General features: G+C 34.6%; 1 protein-coding gene across 2 annotated transcripts in view; it reads right to left on the bottom strand.

Annotated features, from left to right (window-relative positions):
- Positions 1-24,763, bottom strand: part of LOC149804744 (alpha-actinin-like) — a 151,257-nt gene that overhangs the window by 10,634 nt on the left and 115,860 nt on the right. For both annotated transcript variants that reach the window (XM_089943802.1, XM_089943795.1), the window contains exons 12-19: positions 23,022-23,113; positions 18,975-19,020; positions 18,119-18,181; positions 17,613-17,675; positions 16,957-17,034; positions 13,663-13,818; positions 3,226-3,510; positions 1,740-1,793 (exon numbers count right to left, since the gene is read on the bottom strand). In XM_089943802.1, coding sequence (XP_089799928.1) covers positions 1,740-1,793; positions 3,226-3,510; positions 13,663-13,818; positions 16,957-17,034; positions 17,613-17,675; positions 18,119-18,181; positions 18,975-19,020; positions 23,022-23,113 — 837 coding nt within the window. The remainder of the gene's footprint in view (positions 1-1,739; positions 1,794-3,225; positions 3,511-13,662; positions 13,819-16,956; positions 17,035-17,612; positions 17,676-18,118; positions 18,182-18,974; positions 19,021-23,021; positions 23,114-24,763) is intronic.

A 24,763-nucleotide genomic window follows, 5' to 3' on the forward strand; every position in this document is an offset into this window, starting at 1 on the left:
TGAAGCTGATACTGGAAAGTTACTGCCATGTCTTGCTTCCCACTCGATCTTAACAAAAATATCAGTGGTTTAGAAATTATACTCTAAACAACGCTACTAGTATTCTTACTTGATATGATTGTGACACTGAGGTAGGGGGAATGGTTACTGTAAGCAACACACAGTCAAGTCATGATATAAACTATGGCAAAGTGTCAATAAAATCTCTCCAAATGCTATGAAGTTATTCACCAAACTAGTAAATATTAATTGGATATAAGGTGGAACAGACTATGCCATAAACCAAAGTTGTATCTTGACTGACCTGTCATAAGCATGTTTTATGTACTTTTGTCTCCCTGTAATGATTAAGATGTTGGAATTTATTAAATTTAGGGGGACACAGACAGATTGTTGTGGGAAAATTGTCCCCTGAACTTCCTCAAGGTGCAACACTGGTCATATCTAAATATGCCAGATGTAAGGTAGACAATACAAATTTGAATGGCTTGATTTCTGGTTTCAATTCAAAGTTGTTACTGCTGTCAATTGTTGTTATTGATCTGTACAGCAGGAAAAGAAAAACAAAATCCTAAAAGAGAACAATGAAATTATTATAAATATATTAAGACAACTGCATTTCATTTGAAGTCATATATACTTATCCAAAGGTGAATTTGTAAAATGTTACTTTGAGAGGTTTAAATATACAATATTGATAGGTATATATGAAAATATAAGTGCTTACAACTTTTCGTTGTCTAACAACAGGCACATGGACTACATATTTTCTAGTATAAACATCGCTGAAATAAGAAGACTTTCAATAAAATGAATTTGAGTCCAGAATGACCTGTTTTCACAAAATGCCACATTGTTGAGCAGCAGAGCTTGCTGTTTTTCCCACTCAACATTTCAAATCTTCCACAAACTTTATTTTAAAAATATTCCACATTACCTTGTCCTCAACGACTAAATTAAACAGTTCATTTGAATACCCTCATGAGAATTATCCTTATATTTAGAATAACTTTTAAGCCCCGATTATTCTGAGGAATGTCTGATCAATGTTTAACACCAGATCAGTGCATACAAGATTTTAAAGTGCTGATGAGATAGGAATAAAGTACTCTGCCCAATGGCTACCCATGTCAGCTGATCATGGGTAGTCTGGGTAATGCTCAATATACTAATTAAGTACAGCATGTTAACCACTGAGCCAGAAAAGCACAAAAGAAAACTTGGAAGAATTCCTCAGATTTTAAGAATTTTTTCAATTGTATTTTGGAGAAAAAATCAGTGAACCATGTAAAAAGGTCTGATTTCATGTCTGTTTTCTTCTCTTTATTTCACACAAGAAACCTCATTTTCAATCTCACCATTTGTTATCATGAACATTTGGAATACCTTTGGGCTTATCATAACAAAACACTGCTTATAGCGCAATCCGATGCAAAAATGTACCTCTAGTTAATCATATTTTTCAAGATGGAAGCATCTGATTCAAAGAAATATTTTTCCTTGTAATTTTACTATACTCTTTTTGTCAACTTTAACATTGATTTTAATATAGGGTATGAACAGACATATATGGATGGACATGCATACAAACACTAACATGACTGGTACATCAAACTTGACAAGGCAGGCTCACTCACAAATCCTAACAAACAGAAAAGGCCATAATAATTTTAAAAAAATATGTTGAAATCTCCATTTTAGGAGAAAGTAAGACAACATTTAGTCAGGAACCAACTCACCTCCATGGTGTAGTGGGTATATCTATTTTCAAATATCATGGACTCCTGAACTTCCTGAAATAAAAATAAATATGGATTACAATATTGATTTTGTTCATCGTAAAAAAAGCATATAAACATGAAAACCAGGGCCTACACAATGAGCTCATGACAAAAGCATATAAACATGAAAACCAGGGCCTACACAATGAGCTCATGACAAAAGCATATAAACATGACTACCAGGGCCTACACAATGAGCTCATGACAAAAGCATATAAACATGAAAACCAGGGCCTACACAATGAGCTCATGATAAAAGCATATAAACATGAAAACCAGGGCCTACACAATGAGCTCATGACAAAAGCATATAAACATGAAAACCAGGGCCTACACAATGAGCTCATGACAAAAGCATATAAAAAAGAAAACCAGGGCCTACACAATGAGCTCATGACAAAAGCATATAAACATGAAAACCAGGGCCTACACAATGAGCTCATGACAAAAGCATATAAAAAAGAAAACCAGGGCCTACACAATAAGCTCATGACAAAAGCATATAAACATGAAAACCAGGGCCTACACAATGAGCTCATGACAAAAGCATATAAACATGAAAACCAGGGCCTACACAATGAGCTCATGACAAAAGCATATAAACATGAAAACCAGGGCCTACACAATGAGCTCATGACAAAAGCATATAAAAAAGAAAACCAGGGCCTACATAGTTAGTTCATGAAAAAAGCATATGAACACGAAAATTAGGACCTACATAATGAGCTCATAACAAAAGCATATAAACATGAAAACCAGGGCCTACACAGTAAGTTTATGAAAAAAGCATATAAACATGAAAACCAGGGCCTACACAATGAACTCATCACAAAAGCATATCAACATGAAAATCTGGGCCTACACAATGAGCCCATGACAAAAGCAATGCTGAAAAACTGTAACCATGACTTGAATAAGCTGTTGTCTCTGCTGGTCGTGAAACATGATTGCTGTGTCTTACTTTCCACCAAGGGTTGTTCCAGTATAACGATCATTGTGGAATAATCACCCACAGATGCAATTTTGAATTCTGAATCAATTTCATATGAACTGAGTGATGCCCTGGCATATATTTTCGTATATTTAATTTCAATCCATTAAGTCCTTTAAAGGTTACTGAGCAGGAAAGAAACTGGCAAGACAGGGCATGACATATAGATATGAGTAACACTACCTGTGCCCCCAATAAATATGGTAACAGCTTATGGTTCTGTTTAATGCTCAAGTTTCAATACAGTTTGGAAAACTGCGAAATATATACTGCTAAATCTAATTTGTTCATTTAACCAAAATTTCAAACACTGTCTGATTAGATAAAACATCTGAGAAAAATGCAGAACATGGTACAGGTACTTTGTGGCATATAATATTATTAAGTTTATCACAATCGATGTCCAATTATGCAAGATTCTCCATCTCGTGTGGGATGCTCTATGACAATTACCTGGTTGTATCTCTCCAGTTCATCCATATTGGGTTTGTACTGCAAGACAGCCTTGTCAAACTGGTGGAGTTTGTTGAGTTGATCCTCCAGTGAGCCCTTCATCTGGATTCCAATTGAAGCCACAGCATCCAATTGGTTCTCAATCCATGGACCTACCACGTTAGCCTTGGCAGCAAACTGTCGTCTAAGCCGCTCATTGTTCTGCTGTTTGATCATCTCATCTTGCAAGACCTTGTCTCGCATGGGCACCATCTGCTTTACGTCAGACCACTTATGAGCCAAGTCCTGTGTAAAACAGTAACATAGAATAAACTGCAGTATTTTTTTTTTAAATCACTGTTTTTAAAAATATTAGATTATATAAACATTATCCATGATCTAAATGAGCATACACACAATTCCTTAGAAATCACTTTATAAAGGCTCTATTTTGAATGGAATATTTATTTACCAGAGAAACAAGGAACCAGAAATGTGTCAACAAAACACAAACATCCTGACACTTAGCAACAGAAGATATATCAATATGTATGAAGCTGCATCCAACAATGTATGGAAAACTATCATAAATGAATAACTTAATCAAGGCATGATAAAAGAATTATGAATGGACTGGGATAGGTAATACCATATGCTCCTTCCATGCTCATAGCATGTTTAAAAACACCCAACACCTTAGAAACTACCTAGATCCAACAAAGCATATTTAACTCTCATGTAGAATTTTCTTTTCAAGCATGAGTAATGTATGACATTTATGAAATGAGCTCAATTTTCACATCAAATTTTTCTGGTCCTGTTTCTTCATGCTAATTTGAGAATAAAATTAGAACAGTAAGGAACTCATTGGTTGATTATTCAGATATAAAAAGATGTAGTACCTGTTTAACTTGTGTACTATGTCACTGCCACTATGCAATACTGCCATCGCAAGAGGGCACTTGTTCAAATAAGAGATTTTGTGCCAAATGCGAGCTACTTAATAATGTCTGGCAATGATAAATGGTAAAAAGTCTCGTTATTCTGCATAAATGAAATAAAGAACACACTGATGGACATTGACATTTGATCCGTTTCACGTATGAAAGCACTGGACAAGAATGGAAAATAGACAAAATCAGAAAACTGACCATGCATGGATATATTATATTTCTACTGGCCATACACTATATATACAGAAGGTCTAAGCTACAGGTCTACCAAAATTATAACATGAACAAGGTGTTTACTCATAAATTTGAAATCTGACACCAACAGAAGTACATTATGCACCAGCAGACAATATATAAATCTGTATGAAGGACTGATGCTAAGGAAATGGGTGTACCTGTATGGAGGAATGATACTAAGGAAATGGGAGTTACCTGTATGTATGGAGGAGTGATGCTAAGGAAATGGCAGTTACCTGTATGAAGGAGTGATGCTAAGGAAATGGGAGTTACCTGTATGGAGGAATGATGCTAAGGAAATGGGAGTTCCCTGTATGTATGGATGAGTGATAATAAGGAAATGGCAGTTACCTGTATGGAGGAGTAATGCTAAGGAAATGGGAGTTACATGTATGTGCCTTGCAAAGAGATACCCCATGACAGCTGAATCATGCTGGTCTAGATATAATCTGCTGATTAGGTGCAAGCTTATGACCAAGTCCACGGGTCAAACCAGACTTAAATTTCAGGAAGAAAAAAGTAACTTCTCCTTTTGGACAGACAGGGAAAAGTTAGAGCAAAGCAAGAAACTAGATGCATGTGTGTACCACACAGTTTGGCTCTTTTATGTGATTTGTGTACTCTGTTTCTCACTATGCATATTTGCATTCAATACTGGATTTAAGCAATAATCTACCTCGAAATGGAAAATTCTTAGTTTCATGTAATATTGTTCATGGTGGTCACTATGTTACACATGAGCAACTTGAACTTCACAACAACCCCCAGTTTGTTAAAATCAAAATTAGATTTGTTTTGAAAAGTATAAAAATTAAATTGTTTTAGCGGGAGTTGGTATTGGTAATTACAAAGAAGTAATCTAAGTACTCCTATCAGGCAAAATTAAGTCCTTAATTAATTTCTCCAGTGCTCATGTAAAGTCATTTGGCCATAATGCATGATGCTGAGACCAAGAACAACACAATATATCAAAACTGTAATGCTTAATTTCATTGCAGCTGATGAAGCATTACCATAGCTATTTATATTCTTCTCTCCAACTGGCGGTTCAAGTCTAGGATTCAGCCAATGTGGGTATGTGAGAAAGCTTGCCAGTAGCTTCTCGTGGGTCGGTGGTTCTTTCAGGGGTTTTCCTGGGTTCTTCCTCCACCAATAATACTGGCCGCCATGTATAGCCTATTGTGGGCTGAAAAATGGCGTTAAAACCCCACAACAACAACAACAACAAAAATCTCTCCAACTGAACTGGTACACAACCAAGAACAAATAAGGTGCCACACAATGCCATATGGGTGTATCTATTTTAAACACAGGGATTCTCTTAATTTGATCACTCACTTTCTAGCTATTACACAACAATTCATAAATAAAGACTGCATTTATGGTTTTAATATTTGTCTATGTACTCATGTGATGTGATGTGATTTGGATTTTTAACGTAGCTTAAACAATTTTTCAGTCATATCGCTACGATGTCTGCAATGTGGCAGTTTATAGTGATGTCTAGCACTGGGGCATCATGATGCAGACATGTAGCATGATATCCCACCCAGTCACTTTATTCTGACACCAGGCCGACCAGTCCTAACACTAACCTCTTAATGCTGAGTGCCAAGCGAGGCAGCTGTTAGTAACAATTTTTTAAGTCTTTGATATGACTCAGCCTGGGATCGAACCCACAATCTCCTGCATCCAGGGCAGACACTCTAACCACTAATCCACCAGAGCAGTCTGTACTCATGTCATGTATTGGTTAAATGGTTGCTGGTAGAATAGGTTCAAGATATTGACAGCAACAAAACAGTAACTGAAAATATGTCACTAAAGCTTGCAAATTAGACCACTTTAACCTTGTTTTGATATGACAGTTTCTCTTTGAGATGCATACTTATACCAGATTCAAAGTATATGATGAGTTGACAAATAAAAGTTTATCAAAGATCAGTGTTCTACAGTCTGGAAATAATTTTCCAAGACTCCAACATAAAGCCATTTATTAATTTCAACTGCTGAGTGCTGAAACCATCTCTACTATTCTACAGCGACATGATTTCCAATGAGTGGTGGTCATATTCAAAGTTAGATCAACATCATTTGTATTTAGTACCAATTAGATATTACTACAAGCTTTGTGTAAAAAAAAAAAATACCATGCAGTAGTGGCAAGATTTTCAAAATGACCAAGGCAGCCATACTGGATGTAAGATTTGCACTAATTTTGTTTAGGACCAATCAAATATTTTACTAAGTCTTCTCGGAAAAAATACCATGCTGATATGACCATCACTGAAAAAGAGTATTGATAACAAGATGATGACCACCACATAAAGAGCACCTTGATTATTGTATACCAAGAGAGTAGTCGAGGAATAATTTATCATTGATTCTTTTCATACAAGCACTAGCGTGCTCAATCAGTTATTTTGCAAGGAAAAGGTGTTATTAAAAGCCTTACCTGCTCTCTACAAGCCGAGAAAATGGCAGGAAATCGGACATGGTCCATATTCCATGCAATATTTAATGGATCCAGTTTTGTCGAGTTATCAGGATTCACTCCAGATATACAAAATATTCTGGATACTGAGGACAAATCACGCAATTTCTAAATATTACTGAGAATCTAGACAATGTACCCGTTTGTGCTGAGAGCAATGTAACTCTCCAGCAGCTCAGTGGTTAATGATGACCAAATTTCAACTCAACAAATGCTTCAAACAAGTCAGTTCTAATTATGAACATGGACTATCTTGGCAACTAACATTATCCTGATGCAAGGAAATGGCTATTTAGTTCAGACCTCTAATGGTTTCCTTCCTTTTGAATTACATGACATGATGAACAAAAGCATTGTATCAGCACAACCATCTTCATGATTCATAACCTCCACAGGATGTGCCAGGCAAACAACACACTTTCACATGAATGGGTGGATATGGGTCAATGCCTCATTTCATTCAATCTGTCCAAGCCCAAGAAGAAGAATCAGACTTGGAAATTTTTAATTAGCACAGTATAGTTGCCAAAGCCCCCAGCTATCATTATCATGAATGAGTACACTAACCTGAAGGCAAAAATAAAACAACTGAGCTAATAATTAGATGTTACTCAGGAAATGAGAATCACCATTAGCTGTGATATGTCTGCACAACCAAATGGCTCAGAAATAGCAAGTGTTCCTACTTGGATAACTCCAATATCTGCCAAAATGACATGTTAAGTAAGCAGGCAGTGCCAGTACACATGAAGACAATGGAAACAAAAAGGTACTTGAAAAACAGGAGTTTCATCATGACTGCCTACCATGGTATCTCAGAGAAGAACATTTAGCAAGACCAATTACAAATGAGAGAAGACAAAGAAGAAAGAAGAAAAAAAAATTTGGATTAAATAAATCCTAATCCAATGGAGAGAATGACATGGTTTCTACAATGAATCAGAATGATGACTAATATAACAGCACTATATGGGTCAAAAATTAACACTGTAGCAGATACAACATTTCCTGTGTACCTCGCATTTTACATATAGTATTTCAGATAGATGGAAATGACAGTCATAGCCTGGATAAAATCAAACAAGTCTTCTGTACACTCTTGATGTACACGAATTTTAACATAATAATGTCAGGTTACATATTCATACTGATGCATAAGTGAGTGAAGTAAATGAAGAGTTAACAGTTGACATTGCATTATATAAACCAACATTGGGGAGGGGGGACTGGTAAAAATGTAAACTAAAAACTGCACTTAAAGGACATACTTCACCTCAGTACAAAAAGGAACAGCTGTGTTGCTATTTTGAGAAAAACATCAAACAATTACTGTTTGTCTGGTGAAACTGGACAAGAAACAGAAACCCGTCATCATGGCAAAGCTATCAGATGCACATTTTGCAACTGACTTGGTTATAAGCAAAATCTCTAAATAACAATTTTAGATGTGTGGCAATGAAGAAAAAGACAACAATATTCCACGTCTACACTCATACTGCTTGACAAAAGCCATTTCACAAAATAAACTAGAACAAGTTTGATCTTTTGTCAGCAATATGTACTGTATGTAGTGAAATTAAATGAAAATGCACAACACCAAACAATTATTTTAATGGTCAATTACCACACCATGTCCCTAAAAGAAAAACAAAATGCAAAATTCAAGTACATGTACTTTTGTTGCACAAATACCCAAATGTTCATACCATGTACTTTGCTAAATTATTATAAATGTAACTGGTACAATCTAATCAAATTTCAAACGAAGATGTACATAAATGTTATACCAGTGAAATTTCAATGTGATCCTTAAAAAGCCTGCTATAACATGCTTCATTACAACATGGATATATATATAGAATGGTCATGGGGTGCCTTCCCAATTTTACAATAATTTCACCAATTTCTTTAATTACTACAATCCTTTAGTTCCAATATAAACCAGAGTCTGGCAAGATGTGTTGTATTCTTGAAGAAAATAAAATATCTTGCCTTTTTTTTCAAAAAGATGTTGGCATCTTAAAAAAGTTGTTAATTCTGACTGAACCAACAATGAAAGCATTAAGTCTTCTTTGTGCTTTTCAGTGCAACCTGTGTCCAAGGTAAACAATAGCCAATGGATATTTGTAGTTTATCTGGCATATGTAACTAAGCAACAAGCAATATTGTGGTGTAAAAAAGTTTCTCACTCAAATTTATAAATCAATTTACCTGCCTATTTATGGAAGCACAACAGACCATAAGTGCCTGGTCAATCAAGCATCATACACACTCTTGCACCAAATAATGCCATTGCTGAAGCAAGTTTCTCACTCAAATTGCAAGGAGCAGTTTTGGTCAGTTGCATACCTCTCCCTGCTGTCAGCTTCAGTTCCATTCACTCAGATAAACACAGGCCATTTGTCACTGTAATGCTCAAGTTATATATACACACAAATACAGTGAGATACCACAATACTCTATTTATGCCATTTAGTTGCCAATATTGTAAAAAAAAAAAAATACATGTACATGTACCGATGCTTGCTTTTATATAGAAAAACTATTAAACATGTGAACGCTGTTTTACAGTAATCTCATCTAGTATTATCAATTAAACTGTTGTCTGCATCACTTAAGCCTGTAGTTTCAGGACACCCCTATAATCTGTAAAGTTAAGTGCAAACACGAGCAATATTTTCTTTCTTCTGTTAACTAATCTTGTCTGGATATTGCACAATGTGTTATATAACATGATGGCACTTTGTGGACCCCATGACCATCATGTTGTAGCAGGGTTTCACTGTAATGCACAATTTAGTTAACAGCAAATGTGAAGATATGATAGTGACATTATTGTTAAGTTTTGCATTAGATTTGATTTGAAAACAAATGTAAGTATTAATGGCATAAACAATAATGGTAAAATGTCAGTCTCGTGAGTTTGTGTGCTAACTTAATAATAATGGTAAAAACAACACAAGTAATGGTGTACCAGCACATCAGAGTGAATCTGTGATTACCTTATGAAGTTCCAGTCTGAACATAAACTGTACCCAATGAATGAACTTTTAACACAAAACTGCAACAAAATCGATGAAGCATAAAATATAGGTCACAGAGACCTCTTCTGCCAAAAGAATGCAAAACTGATCATGATGTATCCAATCACCAAGTTTCATGATTCTAATAGCATAGCATATCATGTTAAAAACTTGCGCTTACAACCAAAATGCAGAAACTTAAACATGTCGGTAAAAGATGAAATTTAGGTCACAAGGAGTCTCTTTTGTTGCAAAGATGTGGAAGACCCAGATCGGCTGCAATGGCAGATATAGGCTGAATTCAACTTATAAGCAAGTATATACTGTTATATACTCACAAATCAAGCCAAACTGCAAAATAGCAAAGATCCTGATCTGCTATAGCATAATGTGCCTGCTGATCAGGGTCTATATTATTTGCTCTATTAATTACTCCTAACACAATGCACAGATCTGGATGTGCCACCGCATTATGCAGTTGGACTCGTAAATGAGCATATACAGTACAGTATTTAATGAAGCTTAGAGGCTTGGGAAAAATAGGATGCTAACTAAAATTTGTGTTTATATGTATTATTCCCATTTATGTATAGAAGCTCCAAGTAAAATAAAAATCTAATGAAGTCTGATGTCAGGCTTCAAAGCATCAATATTTAACACCACTCTTCAATGCAGGTCATAATACTCATTAACTTCATACTGCTGGATCAAGCAAACTTTTATCAAATTATAATGATGAAGAGAACTGCACATAAAAATAATGTTTGTCAATCAGATTATTTCTGAAGTGTTAAATTGCTTCATAGCATTGGTTCTGGATATCTGACCTAACCTTCTCATTTTTCATGGAGGCTAAATGCCAAATCAACAGCACCTTAACACTAATCTTTATCACCAGGCAGCACTTAATACATAATACACACAAATAATTTCTAAAACTACTATTAAAACACAGACAGTGAGAGACCATTATCTTAGTGAAAGTTAAAAGACAAAAACAAGGCAATGAGTGACAATAAAGAACCAAACATGTACATTAACAACATTCATCTAGGTTAGCCTACATTATTACTGATGCTATCTCTATGCAAGTCCACAGCAGTACATCTTGGATTGTCTCAATTGATAAGAGAGACAACACATGCTTTAGGAATCAATGCTTGTAACTAGACTAATTCCTCCTACCTAAGAAAACACCAATGTTAACTGTATTATTTTCATCTTATCATTCTTTGCTGTCCTTCAAAGCACAGTTGACACTGCATTAAAAAAAATAATCCACTCTGTCTCGCATGCCTAACCTAATTTTTTTAACGGGAGGGTGAAATGATATAGTAGTAGTACTTTGATTATCAACACCTTGTTTATCCAAATTATCAAATTTATCAAAGCTGACAGCATGTTCCATCCTATGGTGACCTTGCTATACATTTCTAACTATCCAAACTATTTATAATTCAAGCAACTTTCAGCTCAAACAATCTTGGATAATCAAGTCTGTACTGCACAATATATAGGTCTGGCATAAGTTAGAAAACTGCAGCAAAAAAGTTATCATTCCAATTCTTTTTCTCAGTTTTCAATATATCCGTTCCATCAATCCCAGTGTGTAAAGGGCAGAATCTACATCTACACACTGTCCTAAATTACATCTACACACTGTCCTAAATTACATTTAAAGGACTAAAGACTTTATATGATGTAGGAAAAGTTGCATGACACTAAATAGAAATATACAGGCAGTATCTTCTACATAAAGTGTAAAATCATGAAGAACTATATGTAAAAAATTTAATTTGTTTAATTTGTTTTAAAGATAGACTTTTTGGAACAAGTATGTTGCCTGTGGACTTGCATAAACATCCACACGTACACAAAATTATCTGTTTCTCATCCATCACCACATTGACCACTGTCCAATATTAACTTACACCATTCCATACTAACCTCCTGTATTGGCAGTCAGCATGTAGGGAGTGCAAGCAAGGCAGAAAAACAAGCAAAGAAAGTTAGGTTCCTTCTCATCAAGCAAATTAAATAAACAATTGCTGGGGAATTCATTTTGCCTGACAAGGGAAATCTAACTTGGCTTCAGCACTCTCTTACTATGGCAAATTACAATACGATGAATTCAACGGTGCCTTGTAAAAATTACCAATTTCTAACCAAAAACTGTTTAACTAGGGTGAGGGAATACCTTATCACCCACAATCTTCTTCCACTGCAGTAACTACCAACAGCTTTGCAAAGTAAGCAGAACATCATCTAGTAATTGTTACTAAGTTTAACTTCACTATTACAGATATAACAGTTATTAAATTGTTTTATTTACCATTACACCTTTTTGCCAAACCTATCATACTTATAGTCTGTTTACATTAAGACATCAGGCAACTTAATCTCATACAAAAAAAGGAAGTCTTGAAAGTATTTAGGCAACATGTTAGAGAATAAACATTGAATTTTACTTCTTAATGACTGTTTCCATCAAGGTCATCTTCAAATTACAGCACAAGTGACATGACATGAAGAAATGGCACATTACCATATATTTTGGGATGTCAAGTAATATCCACTCAAGCCACCATAATTTATTACAAGGTACCTACCTGCTTATAAAGCGGGTCCAACTGCAAACTGCACAGACACAGACTTGATGTCGCATAATGTGCTGGCAAATCAAGGTCTATGCAGTTCATTAAAAATACTCAGTATACAAAGAACACTGACTAATTTGCCACTGCATTATGTGACGGAAGATCTGGGTCTATGTTGTTTGTAGTTGGATCGACAAGCAAGTATATATGGTACAACAAGTCTCATGTTTAAGAAGGGGTTGAGTGACTGACTAATGTAATGGCAGATCATCAAATGAAAGATTATATTGTGCCAAGGATATTGCAGTAAAGTGTACTGCCCACTGAAATATCAAGGCAGCCAACCCAGCCTGCCTGGATTCAAACCTAGACCTGTCTGGTAAGAAAAAACAACTGAGACACAATGTCTATACTGAAGGATATCTTCATAATAAATAAGGAAGATCTGTTTCATAAAATAACTTACAGCTACTTCCCTCTTTTGCATCTACAAGAACTTTGTCAAAACAAAGTTTCATAATCTTGTTCATTGTTCTTTGCTAAATAATGCCACTTTAACATTGAATATCTTCAGATGCTATACACAAATACATTTTTCAAAATGTTTTCCAAAAACAACAGATTGAATATCATAGCATTCTACAATATATTTATGAATAACAGATCTTAAAGAGTTCTTTCGAATACAGAAGCACATCAACAGTGCTAGATATTTGAGATTTATTATTTATTAATTAGAAACTGCAGAACTTTGATTTTCCATCCATTTAGGGCATCAAAGAAAACCAATACTGTATTTACCAGAACATTTCCCAACTTCTTAGTAGAAAACCATGCAGATTTTACCCTTAAGCTAAGTAATCTGAGCGTCAAAACTCTTGGTCAGTGCAATGTCACAGACTACATGCACTATTTATACCATGGCATGGTAAGCACTCAACGCAATAAAGGGCTTATTTTATACCCAGAAAACTTCATGATCATTTTCTGCATTACCAAACAACCTTCCCAAACTAAGATTAAAACAAATAAACTGCCTCCTAAAGATCTACATGCGTCAAAATCAAAGATTAAGAATATCCACAAAGCAATTAGAACTCATTGCAAAGCTACTGATAAAATCCCTAACTGTACTCTATTCAGACAAATCATACCTGTGGGTGTACTGTTGTGTAGGGATTCTCTACTTTAGTGATACCAATGGATTGGGACAGCCGTGTCACTTCATTGGCCAGTCCTATGATTGCGTTGAACTCTTTATCAGCCTCTGGGAGGGTGTTCTTGAATTGCTCATGAGCATCACCCAGAGCCTGTTGGGGTGGATAAAGAGATACAGTAAACAGCGAAGAGAGTGATCCTAAGGAAACATGCAAATTTTTCACAAAATTCAAAATACACTTAAAATTACATAAAAGCATGTATCTTTTAATGTCATTTGTGGTGGAATACATAATTCTGTTTACTGTGTCATAATAGGGTACATTAATATATATTCAAAGGAAAGCAACTCTTACAAGTATATCCTTTGCATGTCTAGATGTACATCAAGAATTAGGGATAAATCCCAAAAATTAAAACCATTCATGTATCTTTTTGGTGTAATTTTCGTTATTGGTTAAAACAGTGTTATTGTTAAATGACTCTTATCATGAAGCCATTTTGATACAGAACACGATCTCCAAGTTACCCCAACATAATTCACCTGGCTTACATAAGTTAACAGCAGCCCACTTCAGTAAGCAGGAATATATAACAATGTAAGAACACATGATATGTAAACTGTCTTCTAAACTTAATGTTAATATAACCTAGATTATTATATCCTGACAAAAATCAGTTCTAAAGCTGAAGGCATAACTCTTATCTTACTCATATCAAATCATCCAAGATGCTGATGATAATAACCCTACCGATAAAATGTGGTTTCAAAAGTGGTAAAAAGCCCCATCAATTCAACGCAAAATCACCACATTAGTATGCACAGATCCTGCTCTTTAATGAAACCCTCCAAGATCTTGATGACAGAATTATATATTCCAAATTTGATCAAAATCAGATCACAAAAAAGGCTTTCAGAGAGTCAACAAGCTCTGCCAAACAGAAGCATGATTCCCTCATTAATATGGACGGATCTTGATCATTATCGAACAAAATGAACATCTTGATAATGTGAGCTAAAACATTTTAAGTCTGATCAAGATTGGGAAAAAATATATAGCTTCCAGTGGGGTAGCAAGCTCAGCCAATCAAATGCAAGATCACCTCATTAATATGCATGGATCTTGACATCAATGAATTCATGTTAGATCTTGCTGAAATAAGCATATATTTTGAGTCTGATCAAAAACAGATCTGAAATAAGCCTCCAGAATGGAGGCAAGTTTGAATAACCAGATACAAGATTATCTCATTATATGCAGATCTTTCTTATCAATACCATCTAAGATCTGATGTTATAAATGCACAATGAAAATCTGAGCAAATCTGGCTAAGAAATACGACTTCAAGAGGGGTAACAAGCTCTGTAAATTCCATGCAAAATCACTACATTAATATGTATCGGTCTTGCTCATTATCAAACTGGTGCAAGATTCTGGTGATATAAATACATAATTCATGCTTTATTAAAATCAGATCAGCAATATGGACTTTCAAAGTCATAACAAGCAATTGTTGATAGATGGACACAGAACAACAATGCATGTAGTATCATACAATAAGCTATCTACCAGGTGAGCTAAAGGAACCCTTTAACATGAGAGTACAGTACAAAATTATCCCAAAAAAATTCAGTGCAAAATCATTTCCGCAAAATTGCTGAAGAGGACTTAAACATGTCCCGATTGTAAAGTCTGTACAGTGTACACTGTAATTACCACTAATACATCATTTTAATGGAGCAATATGTTGTCATATTAATTACAAAATTGAAAATCTACGAAATCAAGAAATTGTTTTAAACCAGAAATGTGTGGTCACAGTAACCTACTTTTGAAAAGATGGTATTATACTTGCCAAGACACATCTGCATACAAATTTGCATAATTTTGGCCTACATAGCCTGAGAAACTGACCAAACACAAAATTTAAATGAAGTCACTAAAGCATAAAATCTTGATTACAATGATGTACTTTAGTGAAATAGTGTTAACATACAAAGCTGCACATCTCTCCCTGCAGCATGAAATACATGTCAGTGTCCACCTTGGGAGGGACAGTGATGTACTGATCAAGACCCATCTAACACAAAGTTGCATGACTAGGGCTTACCAATGCCTAAGAGATGGACAGATAAATGGACGGATGGACAAAGGTAGTACTATATGCTCCTTTCAGATGCAACAGGGTATAAAAATGCTGCATAAAAACAAACTAAAAATACTACTGTAAATCACAAGAAAAGAAAAAACATTCCTAAAAATATTTTTGTTAAAATTTGTCAACAGGTGGCCCTCTTAATTTATCCACACAAATAAATTTGTTAACCTTTGAAGAATCAGGACATTTTTTCTCAGTTATACTCAGAAGTTAAAAAAAATGTCATAATTAAGTTTTAAATCTTAGTCTCTCTGTTCCCAAAAATCAATTAACGATGTACATGAATGAAAGAATCAAAATAGTTTTCATGCACTTTGCTGCTGAATTTGCCTCGTTTGTGTTAAAAGTATTTGCTGTAAGAATTAATATAAACCAGCAACCTTGGTGTGTAGTAAACAATTTTAACCAAGTCCTCATTCAACAGGAAATGAACACTTGACTTTCAACAAGCAGAGGGTACTAAACATGTCAATTTGACCTTGTGCCAAGGTACCTCTTGAAAAAGGTTATGTGACATTCATGACTATCAATGTAATTCACCAATTTTATTGAAGCTTTCATGCTCAGCTGACTAATCAGAAATCTGTTTTGACATCTTATTTTCCTCTAACAGCCTGAACTACCAATATGGCATGCTACAGCTGATATTTCACTCTTTTTTAAAAAGTCTAACAAAGGACCTGAAGAAAATCTAATAAATAAATTCACCTGAATTTCCTCTGTACTGTGAACTGTGAACATGTCCATAAGTTCTAATAAATAAATTCACCTGAATTTCCTCTGTACTGTGAAAAATAAACATGTCTGTAAGTTCTAATAAATAAATTCACCTGAATTTCCTCTGTACTGTGAACAATGAACATGTCCATAAGTTCTAATAAATAAATTCACCTGAATTTCCTCTGTACTGTGAACAATAAACATGTCTATAAGATCTAATAAATAAATTCACCTGAATTTCCTCTGTTAAAAACAAACATGGCCATAAGTTCTAATAAATAAATTCACCTGAATTTCCTCTGTACTGTGAAAAATAAACATGTCCATAAGTTCTAATAAATAAATTCACCTGAATTTCCTCTGTACTGTGAAAAATAAACATGTCCTTAAGTTCTAATAATTAAATTTACCTGAATTTCCTCTGTACTGTGAACAATAAACATGTCCATAAGATCTTCCTTAGCACCATCCAACCAGTTATTGAAAGGCTGAAATAGAAATCCCACAAAATATGACAACTTATCAATACTAACAAGGTCAATGCAAAACTTAACCAAACTGTGATGAACAGACATGCAGGCAGACTAGACCTCTCACATATTGGGCTTTTTAAAAAATGCATGCACGCACACACAGCATTTTTCATTCAATACACATCTCTACATCTACTAATTATTACTCTCACCTGATTAAAAAAAAGTATAACTAATGGCAATAAATATTTTGTACATTTTTTTTAACCATAACCATGTTTTCTGCCTCAATATCATACAATAAATATTCATATTCCAGTGAATGCGTTTTGTTGCAATATATTTAATTCAACTTGCCAAATTTGCCAACATGTATTTTTGCAATCTATATATATTATCAAACAAATAAATTTCAAGCAAGTTTTATTGTTATTAATTATTATTGTAATTGTGATTATTAATTATTTTTTATTATTACTAATATTATTCCTATTATTATTACTACAATAAGATCTACATTGCAGCTGATACTACTATTGTTCTTATGGTAATCATTATTATGCAAGTACATTCAACTGATAAATCATACTTACAGCTGCCCTTTTAGCATAGTCAAGATGAAGAGTGTCAATTTTTTCTAAAATTCTCTCAGCCTCCTGAAAAAAGCATCATACAAGTAGATAAAAAATTGTGGTTATAAATGCAAATAACTAACAGTGATGCACAACAATCTAAGAACTTTTAAACAAATATTTTTTTCAAAATCCAGCAGCTGAACTCTTATGCTAATTACTATTTTTATCTTCACAAACTAAAGATAATATTTACAACAGATAACTGCTTTTAATCAATTTCCAACACACATTTTTTCTTTTGAGTATTTCTAAAGGGTTATCATTTATTAGACTACAATGTGTTTTCACTGTGTTCAAATGGCAGGATTACCACTTAATTTGTTTATGCCCTATATGTAGTTGTAATAAAATCGCAAATATACAAGTTGAAGACCAATTAACCATCTCTAATGATCACGCATTTCTTTTGGGATTATGAAAATTGACAATAAAAAACTGTAATTTTCCAATTTATCTTTACTTACATCTAAAGCTTGTCTACGTTTTGCAGTTAATGTTCCTAGCTTATCCCACTGGTCACAAATGCGCTGAAAGAAGAAAAAAAGTGTTGATATTTCTAATGATAACAAAATTCCATTTACAATTCATTGTCATTCAACCATTTAACGAAACTACATTTTAGTACCATTATACCAAATCCACACCAAACAAGTCAAGATATTCATTTTAACCTGAAAAAAGTGAAATTGCATTTCCAACAAAACTTCGTGAATTTACACTTTCTTTGCATTTTTATACATCCAGGTGAGGACTTGTTCTTTTGAATCATTCATTTCTAAAACTAATAATTATTAAAATATTTATATCTGTCTTAACTGAGGAAATAACAAAATCAGCCACTTTAATTAAAAAAAATTGTTAAGGGTGAAGGTCACAATATAAATAGTGCATGATAATGCCGGATTTAATCAGGGTCTGACTTTCACAAGAAGAAGATATTATTTTTTATTTTTCTGAATAGTCACATCCTATTGATTACCAGATGATGCTTGCATCCTTTTACCTTAGGTGGTAATTTTTCAAAGTTATCTTTCACTACTTTAATGATGACAAATTACAAATTTTCCACTGTAATGAATATCATACAGATTGACCAATTGATGGACAGTATTAATATTTGTTTACATTTAATTTTAAATATAGGTAACTGTCAGGTATCAAGCTCTGCCACTGTGGACATGTGAGAAAACCTGCCAGTAGCTTCTGTTGGGTCAATGGTTCTTCCTCCACCAAGTATACATTGGTCTCCAAGTATATCCTATCATGTGCTGAAGAAAAAAAATGCAATAAACCCACAAGTTTCTTTTTCTCTCAACTAACCTGGCACCTTGCATTGACTGCAGCAACATCATGGTAGTCTAGGGCACTGCAAAATAAGGGATAAGAATATAATTATCTGAATGATTTCTATAACTGAATTAAAAATATTCCCCTCATCAATAAACACCTCTGGAATTTGGTGTCTATTGATTCACGACTACATACCAATTTTTAAATCTGACAGCATGCATCACATCACTTTCCATGTCATTTTGTGTGTGTGTGTATATATGCAGTGAAAGTCATCAAAGTGAAACCTTTGGGTCCTAAAAATATTTGTTCTCGAGAGATTTTGGTTTACAGAGGATTTCACAGATGTGAAATTGTCTTTTTCTTATATGACCAGAGCAAGAGAGAGATTTTACAGATATTGGAATATTTTTGGTCCTAGCTTGGCTAAATCTCTGTCACACAGGATCATTATGTTTATCAGCTTTGTAGGCATTGCTGAAACAATGATTGTTTACATCACTGTTTTCATATTTATTTTTAAAGAATTGTTTTCTTTACATTCTTATGCCACACTGTTCCTTTAGATTCTTCAATGTATATTTTGGTACAGATTCATATTCAATGATCAAACTAATTTTGTCATGTAACAATAGTTTAATTCTCTGACATTTAGCTGGTCAATTTTGGCGTCACAACATGCAAGTGAAGACAAATAATAGTTATGGTTACTTAAATATGTAATGACTTCTGACTTTTCTCCACTGAGGATCAATTAAGTGAAAAAGCCTTTTCCTTTTAAGAACAGTGTTTGGTCAGTCTCCATCGCCAAAGCATCAAAAGCAAGGCCACCTGCCTGTTTAATAAAGCCCAGGAATTTAATTAAAATGACCAAGAAAAAATGTTCTATTGATCATGTAAACAAACAAATAGCATCAATCACAATTAGATAATAAGCTGATAAGCATAATCTTTTTTTTAAAAGTCTTACCTAAAAGCGGTTAGTTATGAATAATTTGCCTTAAAAGCTGGCTCTATTTTATGGTGCAAAGACTTCAGTTCAGCCTAGTGTCAACCCTAATCTATGTTACTGCATTTGGTGTGTGTGTGAGTGTGTGTAATTTGGATTTTTTAACGTAGCTTTAACAATTTTTCAGTCATACTGCTACGATGTCTGCCTTGTCGCAGTTTACAGTGATGTCTAGCACTGGGGCATCATGTCGCAGACATGTAGCATGATGTAACATCCAGTCACATTATCCTGACACCAGGCCGACCATTCCTAACACTAACCTCTTAATGCTGAGTGCCAAGCAAGGAAGCTGTTAGTACCATTTTTGTAAGTCTTTGGTATGACTCGGCCAGGATGTCGAACCCACGACCTCCTGCATCCACGGCGGATGCTCTAACCACTAAGATACCGGAGCAGCATACTGCACTTGGTAAATATGGTTTTAATTCCAAAATTTGGTTTAAATCCATCAAGTCCTAAAAATGTTACTGAATGGAAATATAATCTGATGCACTGAAGGTCAAGGTTATGTCAGGGATGACTTCTTTAAATTTTGTTGGAAATTTTTGAAAACTGATCTTGACCTAGGTCTTCCAAATGTAAACTCTCATACAAAAGGCAGCTTTAATCCACATGTCCTTCAAAAGTTAGAGCTGAATTAAAAATGTGATGCAATTGAAGGGTAAATTCAAACAGGGGCCATAACTCTTATTAAATTTTGCTGGCTATGGATAAAAACCAAATCTGACCTAGATCTTCTTAATGTTAAGATTTATATCAAATTAGCTTTGAATCCATTAAGTCTGACATAAATTACATAGGGTGAAACGAAATTATGTTGCAATTTGAAGGCAAACAGGATTATAACTCCAAACAAATGGTGAAAATCAAATCAAGTTCTTCAAAAAGAATTCAGGATATGACCTGAGAAGATGGATGTGGGTAACAATATGCAACCCACAAAGATATGTCTGGGGAATAAATCAAAACCAAACAAAATACCAACTGTCATTTTGTATCTTTACATGTTTCCATGCCATTACCTTACATTTTCCCTTGCTATAGCCTTGACCTCAAGGTTGGGAGCATGGCTATAGTACACATCACACTCTCTATAAATGATATATACTAAAGTTTCATGAAAAATCTTAAGTGGTTTTAAAATTATACAGTAAAAACTGTTTAGAGCAATCTCTGCTATGAGCGATCACCTGTCATTTCTGACCACATCTGTAATGCACGGGTCGATTTTATTATATAAATGCTCTGTTATGAGCGACCACCAGCTGAATGCGACCAGCGAACGTGATGTCTTGGCAAAATATGCATTTTGACACCGCTATCAGCGATAGCATCACAAAAACAAGAATAAACTCCACTGACCTTTATTTAATTAGCGTAAAAACGAATGTTCATACCGTTCTAAATTGAATTTTTTTTAAAAAAAACAATAGGCTGGCTACCGATGTCTGAATCTGTTCATCTCTGCCTATAGTGTTTTATAGTTTCTGTCGTAAACCAGACTAAAGTATATGTAGATTATTTCTTAGTCTGATTCCCTGCTTCGTATGCTCCGTTTTGTTCTTCACTACTGGTTAGGCATGAGGAACGTAGGAAGCATAAAAAGCAGGGAACCAGACTAATTATTTCCGCACTTAACCTGCTTCCTGGCACTACTGTAGGACCCTGCATCCCTATCAACGACCATATCACGAGTACGGACAGACACCACTGACCTTTATGTAATCAGTTGTTACAACAACCACTTGATAAGTAATAATTGCTCTGATCAAAAACAAACATAAAAGGATTATTAAAAAATAAAGGATTGTTGCTACCGGTGATAGATGCAACAGTCCATAAAACAGGCTAATGTACATGTCACGAATTCCCATTGTAGTGCCAAAGTTGATGTAGTGGTCGCGCAAATTGTTTGTCTATAGAGTTAATCTGTACTGCCAGGGGTGAATAAGTTCATTGTTTATTAAACCAGCAAGAGAGAATCATTTGCGGGACTCGACTGATAGTGTTCAAGACTTGTGATGTTTGTTGTATTCCCCCCCCCAATGTTAAGTGATAACATACCAATCACAAAGCCGTCATCTATTTAAGTTGGTGTGACTGGGTTACACACTTTGCTTATAGAGTTAATCCCTGTATGTCGTCTTTGAATGAAGCTGTTGACTTTTGTCTCAGAGTAAATGGTTCTGTTTCTGGATATGCAATGCACAGGTATAGATTTTTCATATTTTCCCATGGCCCAGTCAAGACTGTCTTTACGTTAGATATTACAATTGAGCACTAATAATTTTAACACCTAGAACCTTAATAACAATGGATAAAATGACAAATTTTAAGGCTGGAGAAACTAATTATTGTAACTGAAAGAAATGAACAAGAGCAGACCACTCTCAAAAAGCGGTTTAAATGTTGGTAAAACAACTTTAGGCCGTTATAAAGGAAAATGAGTAATTCAGAAATGATTTCAAAGGCTAAAATGTAAATGTAACTTTATATTTAATGATAGAAGTATATCTTTATTGCAATATAAGTTTGTTTTTAGATGAATGCATACAATATTTTAGTAAGAACTATTAATAAAGAATAGAATATATGTGCAATAATTGTGGTTATTTTTCTTGAAATTGTTCTGAAACTGAACCTTGGAAATTGGTGTTTTTACAAAATCTTCTATGAGACCACCTGTCTTGAGACCGCTTTTTGTTGGCAGAAGGTTTTACTGTATTCCACACAAGGATTCAAGTCACAGACACAGGAGACATTTTAAAAAAATGGTTACTTTGCATCTATCCAAAAATTTTGCTCTTACAAACTAGATATCTGCCATCAGTGATTGCTGCCAGTCCCAGTAAAGGCAGCAACTTGAAATTCAAAAACTACCGTGCACTCTACACATCATCATCATCATATAACAAGGTCTCAAGTCTGCATCTTTAAAGGTGTAGGTGGAGTTGTATAATATCACAAACATCCACCTAAAAAATGTGTGTATACATGCATATAAAAGTGTTAGATTACAGACTTCTAACAGAAAAAAACCCACAACCAAAAATTTTTTTTCATACTTCAGTTCCTGTGCTATGGCTGCAATCTGTTCCACTCTGTCTTGGTGAGCTGCCAGATCACTCTCAAAAGCTTCATGCTTCTTCTTAATGGCCTGAATAAAAATAATGTCATCTCATCAGTAATGCAGTCATGTATGTGAGCAGTTCTCCTTACCATTTAAAATGTCTCTGATACTGACTAAATCACTAAAGCGCTGAGATATTCTTTGATGCTTCAATGCCACCATTTGTCATACATTTCAACATTTTTCCGATCTAACCAAAGTCTGGAAGGAAGGCAATGATTTGTTAAAATAGCTATCTGACATAAACCATTCCTTGCCATAATCAAGATGCGAAGTTTAAACGTTCAAATGTTCAGAATAGAATTCAGAGGTGTCATCCCTTAATTCAGTCAACAAATTTCATTAGCTACTAATCTAACTACATTATTCACACATGACGCACACCTTAAATCAGATATGAAAAGAAATAGCATCCATTAGATATAAATAAGACTTTGGTGAATATTGGTGATCAGCTTGGAAACTGTAGTATACAATGAAGTGCAAAGTGTCAGATTTCCTATGACCTTGACCATGAGATATGGCATAGCTTTGGTATGTGATATACTGTCTAATCATGACATGTAACTGTTTCAGGTTTCATTAAAATATCTTCAGTGGTTAAGAAGTTGTATTCCAAACAAAGTCAATGTTACCTATTCATTTGTGGTGACCTTCACCTTGAAGCAGGGTATGTGACTATGGTATGAGACACACCAGCTCTACAGGACATAACTGGGCAAAGCTACGCTGAAATATCTTAAGTGGTTCAAATTACAAATTCCAGACAAGAATAGAAGTCTTATAATTACATTTGCCAATCATCCCCTTCACCTTAACACACAGGGTGGGTATATTGTACATGACACTATATGGTTATGGTTATGGTATGTACCTGGGCAAAGTTTCATTACAATATCTTCAGTGGTTCAAAGCTGTACTCTGGAGAATTGTACAAGTTTCAGAATTAGATTTCTCACTGCCATGAACTAAACACAATATATATCTGGCTAAGTTTTATTACATCTGAAATGGGTATTTCCGACATGGAATCAACTCAAAGGATTAGATTTTTCTATGCCATGATTTGACTCTCAGGCAGTGGACAAGGCTACAGCACTTGGCACACTCTTTAATCATGATCTATATATTTATGCAAAGTTTCAATTACATTCAGTAGTTCAAAGGTTATAATTTAAACAAGTATACATGTCAAAGAATAAAATCTTGCTATGCTGAAACTTTGACCTTGAGGCAGGGCAATATACTTGAACAAAGTTTGATGAAAATCTATCCAACCATTACAAAGTTTACAGACTGGACAAGCTTATGTCAGGAGCCATAACTCTTCTAAATGATAATACTGTACACTTGAATTTAAACCCATTCATGGTCTCACCAGTCTGATGCTTCATGCAAAATTTGGTTAAAATCCAACAAAGCTTAGTAATGTTCTACTGTAGAAAACCATGGTCAGGAGGATGGGGAATCAGGGGTCATAACTCCTGAAAATGAAACTGTGAAATTATGGAAATAAAACTCCTGGTCACATCAGTTTGAAGAAACATGCCAAATCTGGTTGAAATGCATCAAATTTGGTGAGGTTATCCTGCAGAAAGCAGAACCAATATCAACCATGGACATCCTGCATAACGCAAAGTCGGAAGAACTAGCAATCAGGAGGTCATAGCTCTTCTA

The sequence above is a fragment of the Sinohyriopsis cumingii genome, chromosome 2 (assembly GCF_028554795.1).
Source record: "Sinohyriopsis cumingii isolate HCF-2022 chromosome 2, ASM2855479v2, whole genome shotgun sequence".
Taxonomy (NCBI): domain Eukaryota; kingdom Metazoa; phylum Mollusca; class Bivalvia; order Unionida; family Unionidae; genus Sinohyriopsis; species Sinohyriopsis cumingii.